General features: G+C 37.0%; 1 protein-coding gene and 1 pseudogene across 8 annotated transcripts in view; one reads left to right on the top strand and one right to left on the bottom strand.

Annotated features, from left to right (window-relative positions):
- RNF111 (ring finger protein 111) overlaps positions 1-17,643 on the bottom strand; it is a 102,362-nt gene that overhangs the window by 59,905 nt on the left and 24,814 nt on the right. For 7 of the 8 annotated variants that reach the window (XM_012443090.3, XM_012443084.2, XM_012443085.2 and 4 more), the window contains one exon: positions 6,918-7,813. In XM_012443090.3, the coding sequence (XP_012298513.1) occupies positions 6,918-7,794 (877 nt within the window). In that variant the 5' untranslated portion in view covers positions 7,795-7,813. Of the gene's footprint in view, positions 1-6,917; positions 7,814-8,602; positions 8,643-17,643 lie in introns of those variants that run through there. The other variant, XM_012443089.3, reaches the window with a different exon arrangement.
- On the top strand, positions 16,272-16,357 carry LOC135268705 (U6 spliceosomal RNA; annotated as a pseudogene).

Below are 17,643 nucleotides of genomic sequence, written 5' to 3'. Positions count from 1 at the left end.
TCTAAATTAACATTTATTCAACATTTTATATGTAAATAAGTTAATAACTATAAGACATATGACTATTTTAACAGTCTTAAAACTTTGTATTTCAAAGCAAGATAGACAAAACTTCTTTTTGTCGTCAGTGGTAAAATGGGACTGACTTAAACTCTCTTACTGAGGAGCATATTTGGCATTTACATTTCCTTCAAGACTGAAGGAGATATAATCTGTAATATCTATTAATTTTAAAGCTAACAGAATATAAGGAAGTGCTAATATCCACAATTAATTGGGAAACCTAATGCTTTAGTACTATTAAATGTTAATTACTTCCAGTAATGTTTGTTCTCTGAATAGACCCTAGATATATATCACTAAAACTAACACCTCTTCTCAAACCTAGCTTCTATTAGGTTATTTTAAATATCTGAAGTTCCTGACAAATATTATAGAAACAAAACAGAATGTATAAATTATCAGCATCACTGGCAACTGGGAAAAATTCAATGTCCAACAGGCTTGCTAACAACCCAAGTGACATATCATTTCAGCTTTCTACACACAAATAGAAAGCCCTAATAAAGTGAAATGTCAATTAATAATGGGGCAGCAAGAAGCAAACACTTTCCAGAAATCTGTTGATTGTAACAAATAAACTGGTTATGTGCAATGGCTCACACTTATAATCTAGCACTTTGGGAGGCCGAGGCAGGCAGATCACTTAAGCCCAGGAGTTCGAGACTAGCCTAGGCAACATGGCAAAACCCTGTCTCTATATTAAAAAAAAAAAAAAAAAAAAAAAATTAGGTGTGATTGCATACACCTGCTGTCCCAGCTACTAAGGAGGCTGAGGTGAGAGGATCACCTGAGCCCAGAGAGGTTGAGGCCGCAGTGAGTTGTAATTGCGCCACTGCACTCCAACCTGGGCGACAGATAAGACTCTGTCTCAAAAAGCAAACAAAACCAAACCAAAAAGAACCACATATAAACTGATGTTTGCCATACAGTGTAAAATATTGACTTAACATAACTAATTCTTAGGTGATATGGCAAAGCCAGTTAATCATATAAAACTGTCATGCCTTGTTAAGATACTAAAAAAATACTTAAAATGCAAAACATTTTTCCATCAGTTCATTACAGCAATAGCCAATAAATACTGATGCACCGATATGGTTTGGCTGTGTCCCCACCAAAATCTCACCTTGAATTCTATTAATCCCCACATGTCAAGGGTGGGGCCAAGTGGAAATAATTCAATCATGGGGGCGATTTTCCTACATACCATCTTCTCGTGGTAGTGAGTAATTCTCACCAGATCTGATGATTTTATAAATGAGAGTTCCCCTGCCCAAGCTGTCTCTTGCCTGCCACCATGTAAGATGTGACTTTGCTCCTCATTCACCTTTTACCATGACTGTGAGGCCTGCCCAGTCACATGGAACTGTGAATAAATTAAAACGCTTTCCTTTATAAATTACCCAGTCTTGGCTGCTGGGTGTGGTGGCTCACACTTGTAATATCAGCACTACGGGAGGCCAAAGTGGGTGGTGGATCTCTTGAGGCCAAGAGTTTAAGACCAGCCTGGACATCATGGTGAAACCCAGTCTCTACTAAAAATACAAAAATTAGCCAAGCGTGGTGGCACAGGCCTGTCATCTCAGTTACTTGGGAGGCTGAGGCAGCAGAATCACTTTAACCCAGGAGGTGGAGGTTGCAATGACCCAGGATCGCACTACTGCACTCCAACCTGGGAAACATAGTGAGACTCTGTCTCAAAAAATAAAATAAAATAAATTACCCAGTCTCGGGTATGTCTTTATTAGTAACATAGGAATGAACTAACACAGTAAATTGGTACTAACAGAGTGGGGCACTGCTGTAAAGATATCCAAAAATGTGGAAGAAACTTTGGAAGTGGGTAACTGGCAGAGGTTGGAACAGTTTGGACAGCTCTAAAGAAGACAGGAAGATGTGGGAAAGTTTGAAACTTCCTACAGACTTCTTGAATGGCTTTGACCAAAATGCTGATAATGATATGGACAATAAAGTCCAGGCTGACGTAGCCTCAGATGAAGATGAGGAACTTCTTGGGAACTGGAGTAAAGATCCCACTTGCTATGCAAAGAGACTGGCAGCATTCTGCCTCTGCCTTAGAGGTCTGTGGAACCTTGAATTTGGGAGAGCTAATTTAGAGTATCTGGCAGAAGTAATTTCTAAGTAGCAAAGCATTCAAGAGGAAGCCAAGCATAAAAATTTGCAAAGTTTGCAGGCTCACAATGTGAGCGAAAAGAAAAACCAATTTTCTGGGGAGAAATTCAAACCAGCTACAGAAATTTGTATAAGTTATGAAGAACCAAATGTTAATCACCAAGAAAGTGGGAAATGTCTCCAGGGCAAGTCAAAGACCTTAGGCAGCCTCTTCCATCACAGGCCTGGAGGCCTAGGAGGGAAAATGGTTTCCTGGGCCAGGCCCAGGGTCTCCCTGGTCTGTTAAGCCTCAGAACATGGTGCCCTGCATCCCAGATGCTTCAGTTCCAGCTATAGCTAAAAGGAGCCAACTTACAACTCAGGCTGTTGCTTCACGTGGTGCAAGCCCCAAGCCTTGGTGGCTTACACATGGTGTTGTGCCAGTGGATGCACAGATATCAAGAACTGAGGTTTGGGAACCTCTGCCTAGATTTCAGAGGATATAGGGAAATGCCTGGATGTCGAGATAGAAATTTGCTTCAGGGGTGGGGCCCTCATGGAGAAACTCTGCTAGAGAAGTGCAAAAGGGAAATATAGAATTGGAGCCCCCACAAACAGTATCCACTCGGGCACTGCATAGTGCAGCTGTGAAAAGAGGGCCATTGTCCTTTAGACCCCAGAATAGTAGATGCATCAACAGAACTTGCACCATGAGCCTAGAAAAGCTGCAGACACTTAACACCAACCCATGAAAGCAGCCAGGAAGGGAGCTATACCCTGCAAAGCCGTAGGAGCAGAGCTGCCCAAGGCTGTGGGAGCCTACCTCTTGCATCAGCATAACCTGGATGGGAGACATAGAATCAAAGGAGATCATTTTAGACCTTTTTCTTTATTTCTTTTTTTCCTTTTTTCTTTTTTCATTCTCTTGAGTCTTACATTTTGGAGGTTTAAGATTTGACTACCTCGTTGGATTCTGGACTTGCGTGGGGCCTGTAGCCCCTTCGTTTTGGCCGATTTCTCCCATTTGGAATGGGTGTAATTAGTCAATGCCTGTACCCTCATTGCATCTAGAAACTAATTTCCTTCTGATTTTATAGGCTTACAGGCAGAAGGGACTTGCCAGATGAAAATTTGGACTGTGGACTTTTGAGTTAATACTGAAGTGAGTTAAGACTTTGGGGGACTGTTGAGAAGGCATGATTGGTTTTGAAATGTGAGGACATGGGATTTGGGAGGGGCTGGGGCAGTTTCCCACATGCCATCTTCTCATAGTAGTAAGTCTAACAAGATCTGATGGTTTTATATATGGGAGTTCCCCTGCACAAGCTCTCTCGCCTGCTGACTTTGCGCCTCATTCACCTTCTGACATGATTGCAAGGCTCCCCCAGCCATGTAGAACTGTGAGTCAATTAAACTCCTTTTCTTTATAAATTACCCAGTCTCAAGTATGTCTTCATTAGCAGTGTGAGAACGGATTAATACACGCATATTGTAGATGATTTCGTAAAGCCAGTTAAATATACACGATTATATATGAAAAAGTTGTCCCAGAAGCTCCAGAGTAACTAATACCCATTCATTCATACAAATCATATTAACATTTAGTAAATAAGTCAAATTAAAAGTTGAGATATTCCAACTCCATCCAGAAAGCCTGAGTTCAAGTTCTACTTCTACCATTTGAATTAGCTAAAACTTTTTGCCAAATCACTTTATTTGAATCATTCAAAATACGACTAGGAAATAACCTATCTCCTAAGAATCTAAGGAAGTTAATTCTTTGAAAGAGCTGAGATTTCTTAATAATAAAGTCCCATTAATATTTCAGTTTATTCTAAAAATAGTTTTAAAAAAATCATTCCAAACTGATTTTCCAAATGCTTTATCTGTAATATAAGCATCATGATAATAGAATCCATCTCATAAGAGTACTAGAAGGATTCAATAATAATACACATAAAACAGAACATTCCTGGCACAGAGTAAGCACTCAACCAGTGTTAGGTATTTTTATTATCATCATGACATTATCAACGAAGAATTTAATGCAATCTTCTTGGAAGGCATTTTGGTAACAATCACTAACAAAATCTTAAATGCATATACCCTCTGAAACACTGTTAGAAATTATTCCTTAAGATATACTTACATACGTGTATAAAATGCAAGCAAAAGGTAACTCAATGCAGCAAAAACCCACTAACAAATGCTGATTAAATCATGGAACATCAATACAAAGGGAATGCTATGCAAATGTTAAAAAGAATGAGATAACTATACATAGTGATATTAAAAAAAGCCACATAATGTATTTATTTATTTATCCTTAAATAGGCTTTCACATTTTCTGAAGGAGATAAACTGCTAATAGTGATTACTTCTGAGTAATAGTAAGACTGGAGCATCTGAAGAAGATATAAATTTTTATTACCTATTTTATACTTACTTGATACTTTTAAAATTCCACATCATGTGAATCTTATTAAATCATTATTTTTTAAGAAACTAGTTTAAAGGAAATCACTTGTCTAGAAACCAGAAAACATTGGGTGTACTTGGTTTCAACATTTTGGATTTCTGTTTCTAATGTTTGAGGGTAATATATGAAAATAATGTAGTTAAAATAATGTAATTCTCCCAAAAAAGGCAGTAAAAAATCACATGCTGCAGTAAGTATTAAATAAGATTTTAAAATGAATTAAGTTCGGACTTCTCTTTAATAGCTGAGAATATATGAACTCCTGGCAGTGATAATGACATTCAATTACTACATTCTCATTCCCCTATAAACGTCAGTTCCTTAGAACTTACGCTCCACATCAACCATCCTGTCACACTAACTTCAAGCAAAATAGAGCTCTGGTGTTCCCGCTTCCAAAACTAGTGTATTCACATTCTGATCACTTGAGAAAAATGCGACAATTAAGCAAGACAACTGATCTCTCTTATTCTCAAGAAACTTCTGGGAATGGTTTACTCTACATTCCTCTCAGCTGGCTATACATAAGCAAAATGAACTCTTCTCAAAACAAGTATTTGTATAGGTGAAAGCTGAACCTAAGCCTAAGATATGGTAACTAAAACAAGGTTACTGGTTTTGGGGTTCTGGCAAAAATAGAAAAATAAAAATGGAAAAGGAAAGAGAGTCTTGGAAAAGAAAGGGACTCATAAAGAAGAAAAGAAGCAGAAATGGCACATCCAAAAGTAGACTAGCAGGCCCTGACCTTATCACGTAAGACATAAGGCAAAATTGGGAAAGCTTATGTTAGTATTAGAAACCATGATCCTAGCTAGCCCTTTAGAAAGCTCTCCCTAAGTCCACTCCCTTATTCCCTACTTCACAGGAAATTAATCTTTTCCCTCAGTTCAGATTTAGCTCTTCAATGTTCACTTCGACAACTCCCTTTAAATTACAGCTGTAAAGATGATGCATTATCTTAGGATGGTTCGTATACATGAAACATACATTTCTGGACCGTCTGCAAATAAACTTATTCTACTTAAATATCACATTTACTGTGTATGTGTGTGTGTGTAAAAGAGAGAGACAATGAATATGACCAAGAGCACACAGGCACAAGAGCAGTGATAGGAAATAGTCCATATTAACATATGTACTGTCAGGACTAAAAGTCTCTGAGTCCTAGTATTAGAATAAAAGTTACCACTCAAATACTTGAAATTATTTTTCAGCTATAAAAACCATGATAACAGCAAACGACAAGAATAGAGTACTTAAAGAAAAAATATTGAGAGGCCGAGGCAGGTGAATCACCTGAGCTCAGGAGTTCAATACCAGCCAGGGCAACTTGAAAAAACCCATCTCTACAAAAAAATACAAAAATAAGCCAGATGTGGTGGTGTATGCCTATAGTCTCAGCTACTAGAAAGGTTGAGGTAGGACGGTGACTTGAGTCCAGGAGGCAAAGTTTGCAGTGAGCCAAGATTGCATCACCGTACTCCAGCCTGAGCAACAGACCCACATGCTGTCTCAAAAAAAGAAAAAGTATCATTTGTCTTTTTTTAGTGACTAGAATTGTTCTTACTATGGTTGAATTCATCATACAGGTAGCTGAATAAGTATTCATAAAAGTCAAACATACTAAAGAAACACAAGGAAAAAAACTGTGTACCATAAATTAAGAACACATATAATACATAATATAATCCAGTATGTATAAAATGTAATAAATGAGGCCAGGTGTGGTGGCTCACGCCTGTAACCCCAGCACTTTGGGAGGCCAAGCAGGGGGACAGAGCATTTGAGGCCAGGAGTTCGAGACCACCCTAGCCAACATGGTGAAACCCTGTCTCTACTAAAAATATAAAAATTAACCAGGCATGGTGGCGGGTGCCTGTAATCCCAACTACTCAGGAGGCTGAGGCAGGAGAATCGCCTGAACCCAGGAGGCGGAGGTTCCAGTGAGCCGAGATTGCACCACTGCATTCCAGCCTGAGCGACAGAGTAAGACTCTATTTCAAAAAAGAAAACAAAGTAATAAATGGTTATCCGCCCAAAAATCTCTGACTTATTTTTGTCACTAGAAATTTTTTAAATTTTTATATTTGAAGTGGAGTCAGGGTTCCATACTACAATTGGTAATTTATATGGCTTAAAAATAAAAGTTAATAGAGGCTCATAGTCCTTTTATATAAAACAAAATCAGTAAGATATGAACAAAAAAATAAGCACAAATACAATGTAATCAGTTCCATGTTTTACTCAGCTTAAACATTTTTACCTGAGGGAACAGCTGGATTGTTTTGGTGGTTTTCACTGGCAGAAACAAACAAATCTTCTTCTCCTTCAGTTGATGAGCTAGATGAGGATTCACTGCTGAGGTCATTCTCACTGGAACTACTAGAACTAGGTAGCAAGGCATATTTTCTTCGAGCTAACACTTCTCGTTTCTTCCTCTGCATTAATATTCTCTCTTTTTGTTTCTGTGTCCTCTGTGAGGAATTAGATTTTACAAATCTCTTTCTGCACGGAAGTCTCCTTAATGAACTGCTATGTAAACAGGGTCTTTTCATTAACAATCCTGATACAGATTCTGTCTCAGTCCGAGGCCACTTATGAGACCGGGCACTATGGCTTCTACTTTTAGCACTCAAAATGGTCTGGGAATGTCTTACAGAGACTTCTTTATCCTCATCTGAAGTCACAGTATCAGAATCTCCAAAATGCAGACTAGATGAAGGCGAAGAAAGACAATCACTAAAGGAGGAATCATTATCTTCATCACTTGGTGTTCCCAGGTGTTGCCTCAGTCCTAATATTCCCTGGTTTTCTTTAACACAATTCTGCACATAGGAAGGGCCAGCCTGCTGGCTTTTGCGTTTTTTCCTCACAACACTTTTTTCTTGTTCTTGCTGGTTACCATTCATGTCCTTCTCTTGTTTTTGAGAATCATCACACAGGTGAGAGAATTCATTCCCCACTTTACTATTAATCATCTCAACTCCTGCAGGAAAACTTTTGGCTGCCCCAATGGGCTCTGGATGCAAAAGGATCCCTTTCAGACTCTCCTGTGTCTTTGGTGCATCAGAAGGAATCTCACTCTTCATATCCACTTTTAAGGTGTAGAGCTCGTTATATTCAGGAGTCCATTGAGACATGGGAAACTTTAAGGAAAGCCTAGAAGACAAAATTAGATATTTAAAAGACTTTTAATGTGTTTTTTACACCATTTAATTGAAGAGTTCTCAAATTCCACTGAGAAGATCCCTTGTAAAGGCAGAAGTGTCTTTTCCTCATCAGTACATTATATGTCTGTTATGAATTATTTTACTGTTCTTATAAAACATTTTTCTCTGATCACTCTACTCATGCACCCAATTTTTAGAAATACAGTAAATATAGAGCATAAGCCTACTTAAAAACTTCTAATACTCAAAAACTCATCTTATCATATATCTTACTACTTTCAGCAAAATATTTGGTTAAATCAAACAATTACTTCAAAATCTATTTCAGTAAAATATAGATAAAAGGATGAGAATTCAAAAGACTAATCAGACAACATGTTTTACTCTTGGTATGACATTTTAAAGTGGTTATTATGAAATACTTTTGTACATCTAGATGTTTACATTGGATTGAAACATTAATAATGAGCTAAAGAATATAAGCTTCTCTTTCCTATTTTTTCTTTCATACTATTGTATTAATTCTCTAATGAGAATCTGAATTCTCCTGGTAGTAGGCACAATTACTGCATTTCAGTTTTAGATACAGAAAAGACTAGAGCCAAGATCATTCAGTTAAACAACAGTACAGCAGAATATAAAATCAAACTTCCTACAGCTAATACAGTATCTAAATCATTCAACCTCTTAAATTACGAGTTGCTAAAAGGAGACCTGAATTTAAAGCATTTACATCAATGCAATGTACATATGAAAATAATGTAAAACTAGTAAATACCATGACTCAAAATGAAACGTGTTCATCAGAAAGGCAGTTAATGTGACAAACGAAGAGCTTTACTACTGCAAAATATGAATAAACAATGTTAGCATACTTTTAATAAGTTTTTATTAAGTATAGCATACACACACATAGTCTAAGTATATAGATCAATGAACACTAACAAAATGAACACGTCTATGTAACTGGGACACAAATCGAGAAACATAACCAGCACCCCAGAAATCCTCTTCCCATTACTAAAACCCACCGAGTTGTTAACCACTATTCTAAATTCTGACACCATAGAATTGTTTTGCCCTTAAAATACATTTTTAAACCAGTTCCTAAAAAGAGAGTAAAACAGCTGTTTAGTAAGCAGGTTTTTTTCCCCTCTCCATAAATGGGTTACAGAAATATATAATCTTACAGGTCTGCCACGTTACTGTAGTATATAACTTTATTATCAGAACAAATGACAATAATTAAGACACGGAACGGCTTATTCCAACAGAAAGCTATCAAAACCACTGTCTTATTTTATTCTTATTTACAAAGTGAGGCAGTGCTGTATCCAAGATCAGCCATCAAGCTCTAACTTAGGTCAGGAGGATCACTAATAAACCAGGAACACAAAGATGAGGGAACATGAGCATGGTAATCAGCAAATTACAGAAGACAGTCAGTCAGACAAGGACCACCTTCATCAAAAACAAGAAAACACAAGTCACAATGATAAAACACAGGTACATGTGATCTAACAGTTGAGCGGGGCCAAAGAGGATGGCTATAATAAAGAACACAGGTAATAACGAGTGTTGGAAAGGATGCAAAAAAAAAAAAAAAAAAAATTGGAACCCTCATACATTGCTGATGGAAATATAAAATGGCATAAGCTACTTTGGGAAGTACTCTGGCTGTTCCTCAAAATTAAACACAGGCTGGGTGTGGTGGCTTACGTCTGTAATCCCATCACTTTGGGAGGCCAAGGCAGGCGGATCACTGGAGGTCAGGAGTTCAAGACCAACCTGACCAACATGGCAAAACTCCGTCTCTACTAAAAATACAAAAATTAGCCAGGCTGGTGGCACACGACTGTAATCCCAGCTACTTGGGAGAATCACTTCAACCAGGAAGGCAGAGGTCGCAGTGAGCCACAATCGCACCACTGCACTCCAGCCTGGGTGACAGATCAAGACTTTGTGTCAAAAAAATAAATAAATAAAACAAAGAATTGCTATATGACCCAGCATTTCCACTCCTAAGTATATACCCAAGAGAAATGAAAACATATATTCATACAAAAACTTGTAAACAGTAACATTAGTCATAACAGCCAAAAAGTGGGATCACAAATGCCAATAAACTGATGAATAATAAATCCATACAAAAGATTACTCAGCAATTGAAATAAATGAAGTATGGTAGTCCCTCACTATCCAGTTTCACTTTCCACGGTTTCAGTTACTCACAGTATGAGAGAGAGACAACATTCACATAACTTTTATTATAGTATATTGTCATAACTGTGCTATTTTATTGTTGCTGTCTCTTATTCTGCCTAATTTATAAATTAAACTTTATCACAGTCATGTATTATATGAAAAAAAAAACTACATACGGTTTCAGCCATCCACCGGGGGATCTCAGAATGGTTTCCCCTTGGATGGGGGTGGGGACTACTATACTGATTCAAGCTACAACACGGATGTATAATATGCTAAGTAAGGGAAACCAGTCACTAAGATGACAGAATGTAAGATTCCCTTTATATGGAATGTCTGGAATCGGCAAATCTATAGAGACAGAATGTGGTTGCCTAAGGCTGGGGATAATATGAGGATTCAACTGTGATGCCCAAAAAGTATAGTTTCTGAGGTCTGGTAGCTCATGCCTATAATCCCTACATTTTGGGAGGCTGAGGTGGGTGGATCACCTGAGGTCAGGAGTTATAGATGAGCCTGGCAAATACGGTGAAACCTTGTCTCTACTCAAAATAAAAAATTAGCTGGGTGTGTTGGCGTACACCTGTAATCCCAGCTACTGAAGAGGTTGAGACAGGAAAATCCCTTGAACCTGGGAGGCAGAGGTTGCAGTGAGCTGAGATGATGCCACTGCACTCCAGCCTGGGCAACAGAACAGGACTCCATCTCCAAACAAACAAACAAAAAAGTAGAGAGTTTATTTTCAGTAAACTGAAAATGTTCTACGATGAAATGTGGTGCTGGGTATTCAACTCTGAATATACTAAAAACCCAACGAAATTATATCTCAATAAAACTCTTGCAAAAAAGTCAAGAGGTTAAAAAAAAAGCAAAAAAGTCATGAGGAAAAGTATCAAGATTTCTGGGCATCAGAAAAACTATACAGACTCCATCAGCAACGGAAGTCTCATGACGTATTTTGGAAAGAGCTGGGGTTCTTCCAGAAATCCATGTCAGAGTTATGTTCAGGTGGATTTCAGAGGAGGAAATCTTGGAGTTTTCACTGGCTGAAGAATTAAAAATGAGACTCCTCCCTCATCCATTATTACAAAGTCTTCATGTTGATAATGGAGCCCATGGGGCAATGAAAATTTGCCAAAAAACAGTCAAATTCTGAGAATATGAAGCCACACATTAATTTACAAAGAAGTGATTCATAGCACAATTAACTAAACCCAATTTCTTTTCCATCATTTTATGTCCCAAAGCCAAAACAATCCAATTAACTCTTTATGGTTAAATCTGCTCTGATTTTTGGTCAATCTGGTCTGTCCAATGAGACAAGGGTAGAGGGGAACAACAGGGGTGGTTCGGTGATTCTGTTATGTGTGTTTGTACACCAGTAACTTCTCTGAGTTACCATGTCATGCAGTCATTAAATGGAAAATTAACAACCCATAAAACTAAGAGGTTCCCACACAGGGAGTAATTCATGCTATCTTTTTTCTTTAAAATCCATCTCTGTATTGTATCGTGCTCTAATTTTTTTTTTCTAAAATCTACTGCTGTATTGTATCATGCTCTGTTGCAAATTGAGAAAAAGAGGAAAGTTCAAAAAGAAATAAACACAAGTATTGCATTTAACTTAAAAAGCAGCAAATATAATGAGATAATATTCTAAACTATTTGCTATTTAACAAAACATATTCTAGTCTTTTATTTTTGTAAAAATTATTGGCTGATCTAATTTACAAAGGAGGCAAATATGTACAAGATGTATCTCCTTGGTGACATTATAAATGGCTTGCTGTTATACACTGTTTCAATATTGAAACCATAATACTAGTCTGTCTTTGCATAGATCAATCCAATCATTTTATTGCTATGTCATGATGACTACATGCTAATTACTCCTGATATTAGTGTAGAATACATCACTACTGCACTAAGAAAACATGATACTAAAAAAATACTTTCTTTTTTTTTAAAGACAGGGTTTCACCATGTTGGTCAGGCTGGTCTTGAACTCCCGACCTCAGGTGATCCGCCCACCTTGGCCTCCAAAGTGCTTGGATTACAGGCATGAGCCACCACATCCGGCTAATACTAACTTTCAAAACCAAAAATTAGGTTAGAATTTAGTAATCCATATTATAAACAAGTTTAAGTAAGCAAAAGGAGGGAAAACCCATTAAGATTATCGATACAACTCTGAGGAACTCTACTTCTTTTTTTTATTATTATACTTTAATTTCTGGGGTACATGTATAGATCTTGCAGGAATGTTACATAGGTATACACTTGCCATGGTGGTTTGCTGCCTCCATTCCCCTGTCTCCCACATTAGGTATTTCTCCCAATGTTATCCCTTCCTAATCCTCCCACCCCACCACTATCCCTCCTCTAGCCTCCCAACCCCCAACAGACCCCACTGTGTGACGTTCCCCTCCCTGTGTCCATGTATTCTCATTGTTCAACACCTGCCTATGAGTGAGAACATATGATGTTTGGTTTTCTGTTCTTGTGTCAGTTTGCTGAGAATGATGGTTTCCAGATTCATCCATGTCCCTGCAAAGGACATGAACTCATCCCTTTTCATGGCTACATAGTATTCCATGGTGTGTATGTGCCACATTTTCTTTATCCAGTCTATCATTGATGGGCATTTGGGTTGGTTCCAGGTCTCTGCTACTGTAAACAGTGCCGCAGTGAACATACATGTGCGTGTGTCTTTATAATAGAACAATTTATAATCCTTTGGGTATATACTCAGTAATGGGATTGCTGGGTCAAATGGAATTTCTATTTCTAGATCCTTAAGGAATCGCCACACTATCATTCACAATGGTTGAACTAATTTACACTCCCACCAACAGTGTAAAAGTGAGGAACTCTACTTCTAAACTGTGATACACTATTATTGGTATGATGCTTCACCACCTATTATAAATATGAATACTTGGTTCAAGTTTAAATAAAAATGTAATGATTGCTTACATGACTCTAAAGAAACAAGATTAAAAAAAAAAAGTCACAGATGACCTGGCAGTTTTCTATGAAAGTTTTAGAGATTATCAGAAAATGAACTAGAAATATGTCTACCGTTTAACTATCTTTTTGATATAACTAAGTGAAAAAAATAATACTTATACCATGGGGATATCACTTGGGGTGTGTATTAAATTTTTAATTCTCTTATTTTACTATGTGCCAGCTTAAGTGCATTAAATCAAATGCCTGACAGAATATTCTCTTCTACTATCTATAACTACTACTACTTGTATCTAGATGATACAGACAATATGCTTTGTTACTTACTCTAAATAGTCAAAATTTCATTACCAAGTATTTTCCCTCAAAAGTTATCATTCTGGACCCTTAAGTGCATTAGCTCATACTAAAATTTCTCAAGAGATTTCTGCTAGGTGTATACAATCTAAAAATGTACTCAATTATGAAAAGAAGAATGGGACCCTTGATAAACTTATTACCTTTCCTGGAAGAAAGGAGAAAGTTACACTCAGGATAACGGCTATGAAACTGTAAGATAAGCTCAATTTCTGGCTGGGTGCAGTGGCCCATACCTGTAATCCCAGCACTTTGGGAGGCCGAGGCGGGTGGATCATAACAGCATTATTTGCCAACAACCCGAAGGTGGAAGCATCACAAGTGTCCACTGAAGTGATGAATGCATAAACAAATGTGATACACACATAAAATGAAACACTATTCAGTCATAAAAAGGAAACCCTGACACATGTTACAACATGGATGAACCTTAAAGACATTAGGCTAAGTGAAAGAATAAGACAAATATTATATGAGTCTACTTATATGAAGTACCAAAAGTAGTCAAATCCATAGACAGAAGGTAAAATGGTGGTTGTGAGGGCCTGAGGGAAGGGGAGAATAGGAGTTAGAATTTAATGGTTCCAGTTACAGAGTTTCAGTGAGGGAAGATAAAAAGTTGTGGAAACAGATGGAGATGTTGCACAACAATGTCAGTTTACTTAAGGCCAAATTATAAACTTAAAAATGGTAATTTTATGTTGCATACATTTTACCACCAAAATAATTCAAAAGAGATATTGTTATAAAACATTATTCTGGAAAGGCTAGTAAAGTCACTCAAACAAGAGAATGGGCATAAATATGTAAAAGATGAATATTTAATCCTATGTTGGCATCTGCTTCTCAGAGAATATGGACCAAAACACACTTCACTTAAAAAACTCACCCTCTTTTTGTCATCACTCAAACTCATATTCTGTCTTTCTTAAAGTACTTGCTACTAACCGAAAAGATCTTGTTAGCCTATTTATTACACAAAGCATCTCACTAGAATATAAGTTCCAAGGAAGACAGAATCTCATCTAGGCAGATCTCTAGCAACTAAAACAGTTGACTGGAACATAGTAGGCACTCAATGAGTATTTTCTTTAATTGCATTAATCTGTAAAAGAATAGGTAAAAGGAAGGAAGTAAAACATGACTGCTGTATTTCTAGCTTGGGTAACTAAGAATATGGTGACACCAACAGCGGAGATATAAAAGAAAATATGCAGAATGAGAAAAGCAATAATAAAATAAGGAAAATAATGTCCAAGATTTCCTGAACATACACTATTGCCCAATTTCCTTTTTCAGGTACTTTGGAGCCGCAAGATATGTATCGTATAACTGGGGGAAATCAAATCCTTAAAACAGAGAAACTGACCATAGAAAAGAACAGTAGGGAGCCGAAAGACTTTTTCCTATATAAAATTGGTAAACTCATCTACATGCTCCTTCTTGAGGTACAGTAAATATTAAGTAGGAAAGTGGTCCATCTTCCAGCAAGTCTATTAAGATCACTCCTCATGTCTATTAGGGTCTCCAGGCTCAGAGTTAAAAAGTAAGTCTTCAAACTAGAAAACTGGCAGGATTCAGCTCACAGACATGATTTGTTTGGCACATATAATTGAGGGAGAAATAAAACTGATGGTTAATAGTGAAAAACTATAGGCATTCTCATAAAAATATAGAAGAAAAAAGGTATTCACTGTTATAAAACATTGTTCTGGAAAGGCTAGTCAAGTAATTTAAACAAGAGAATGGGCATAAATATTTTTTAAAAAGGTAATTTTTTTTCATTATTTGCAGATGACACTGACAAATGAGCTCAACAGTAGAAAACCACTGGCAACAGTAAGACAGGCCAGTTACTTATATATCTACCAAAAAATAAATAAATGAAAATAACACTCCAAAAAACGATGACTTTCCTTTAAACAAACGAGTTTGAAAATACTACAGAGCAACAAAAATATACTACTTACAATAGGAGTGAACAGATTCAATATCTGCTATGAAATTTAACAAGAGAGGCATAAGACCTACATGAAAACAATTATAACAATGTCACTTACGCAAAAATTTATGGGAAATTCAATTTGATGCCAAAATACTAGCATATTCTTCCAATTATAAAACAGGGTAAACCAGTATGCTATTTCCTTACTTTCAAAGATTCTCTGTCCTTCATATTATCCACCAGAACACTATCGATCTGTTCATACTTCTGCATTAAGCAGTTCAGAAATTCTCCTTACTTTTCTCAGATCCAAAGTAAAACCTAGATACCCTCTAGGTAGAGAGCAGGAAGGACAGCAATCTCCTTATTGGATGTCTCTATGATGACATAATGAGAAGTTTCCTATTATTTGCCAATGTCACCTTGGTCAGTCTTTTGGTTGCATTTAAAAGACACTGGAAGAGGAATGATTTACATGGAGTGTGAAGAGATTAAACCACCTAAATCCAAAGACATTCACTATACTCCTTAATGTATACAGATATCCACAGAACAATGACTTGCTAAAAGAGGAACTGCACAAGGGATATCTATGTGAGGAGATTAAGGGACATCCTCTGGTCTGGATATTACTGCTAACACTATTAAGAGGAATGAAAATACAGTTAAATGGAGATTAGAACTGTCAGATGCTGGAAGTCAAAGGAAAGTTACCTTTTGGGAGATCTGTCTAGGATAACTATCTCCTCTGACAAGTAAAGAGGAACTGAGAAGTAAAGATAGAACCATGCTTACATTTAGAGTTTCAATGAGTTTATTATCTCAGCTAAGGGCTTGCTCTCAATGAAGTAAAATTCTCTGCTGCCTCTGAGTACAAAGACCTCAAAACACTTAGGTAGAGAACTAGCTAACAGACAAAACCATTAAGAGGAAATTTTCAAGACTAATTAGTCTTATAAAATATTTTTAAGTGCTTGCTTCGGCAGCACATATATTAAAATTGGAACGATACAGAGAAGATTAGCATAAATTAAAAAAAAGAAAATATATATTTTAAAAATATTTTTACAAATCAACAGGAAGTTGGGAAAAAGAAAAAATATATATTTTATAGGAAGCTTGTTCAGGTGTGATAGCTCACACTTGCAATCCCAGCACTTTGGGAGGCCATGGCGGGGGGATCACTTGAGATCAAAAGTTCGAGGCCAGCCTGGAAATGGTGAAACCTCATCTCAATTAATACAGAAATTATCCAGGCATGGTGGCATGCACCTGTAGTAGTTCCAGGTACTCAGGAGGCTGAGGCAGGAGGACTGCTTGAACCTGGGAGGTAGAGGTTGAGTGAGCTGAGATCGTGTCACTGTACTTCACCCTGGTTGACAGAGGGAGACTCTGGCTCAAAAGAAAAATTTATAGGAAGCTAGAGAAAATGAAGGCAATGCAATAACCAAAAAGCTATAGTTAATCTAAGAACCATGTGAAAACATTATGGAAAATGAAATATTCAATGCATACTGAGTGATAAAGTTATGTAGATTTTCGATCCCAGAATCGAATCACTGAGTTACAGTCTTGACTCTGCCCCTAAGTAATCTTTGCCAATGCTCCTTGTAAAACCGTTTCTAGTATAACTTATATGGAATAATAACAAGTTTAAAAGTGCAATGGAAAAAAGATCACATTCCTGAAAGCAACAAAAATAACTATAAATATACAGTTATTCCAAGGTATTAAGCCCAACAAGAACTGTGTAAAACCTATATGAAAAACACTACAAAACTGTACAACAGGATGTAACAGACAATCCCAGAGAGAGACCTCATTTCTGGATGAGCAAGAACTCCAAACTGGATCCATCACAAAATAGAAGCCAAATTTTTTTTTTTTAAACTATAAAACAAACACTACCATCAGACATATCAGGCCTTTAAAAACACTGTATTTTTTCAAATGGTTTTAATACATAAACCTAAGGGCTCATTCAAATTAATATTGTTTTCATTTTGTTTCTCATTATTTTGTTCAGTGGAACTTAAAAATAATTAAAACTTAATTTAAGAAAATAAATAAATGGTGGATCACACCTGTAATCCCAGCAAGTTGGGAGGCCGAGGCAGGTGGATCACTTGAACCCAGGGGTTCAAAACCAGCCTGGGCAACACAATTGAAACCTCGCCTCTACAAAAAAAAAAAAAAAAAAAAAAAAAAAATTAGCTGGGGTAGGAGCACATGCCTGAAGTCCCACCTACTTGGGTGGCTGAGATGGGAGGATCACTTGAGCCTGGAAGGCAGAGGGTGTAGTGAGCTGAGATCTTACACTGTACTCCAACCCGGGAAAGGCC

Source organism: Aotus nancymaae, unplaced genomic scaffold (assembly GCF_030222135.1).
Source record: "Aotus nancymaae isolate 86718 unplaced genomic scaffold, 86718_ANA_hifiasm-v0.15.2.pri h1tg000041l, whole genome shotgun sequence".
NCBI lineage: Eukaryota > Metazoa > Chordata > Mammalia > Primates > Aotidae > Aotus > Aotus nancymaae.
Note: the sequence above shows the minus strand (reverse complement) of the source record. Positions and strands in the feature narration are given on the sequence as shown.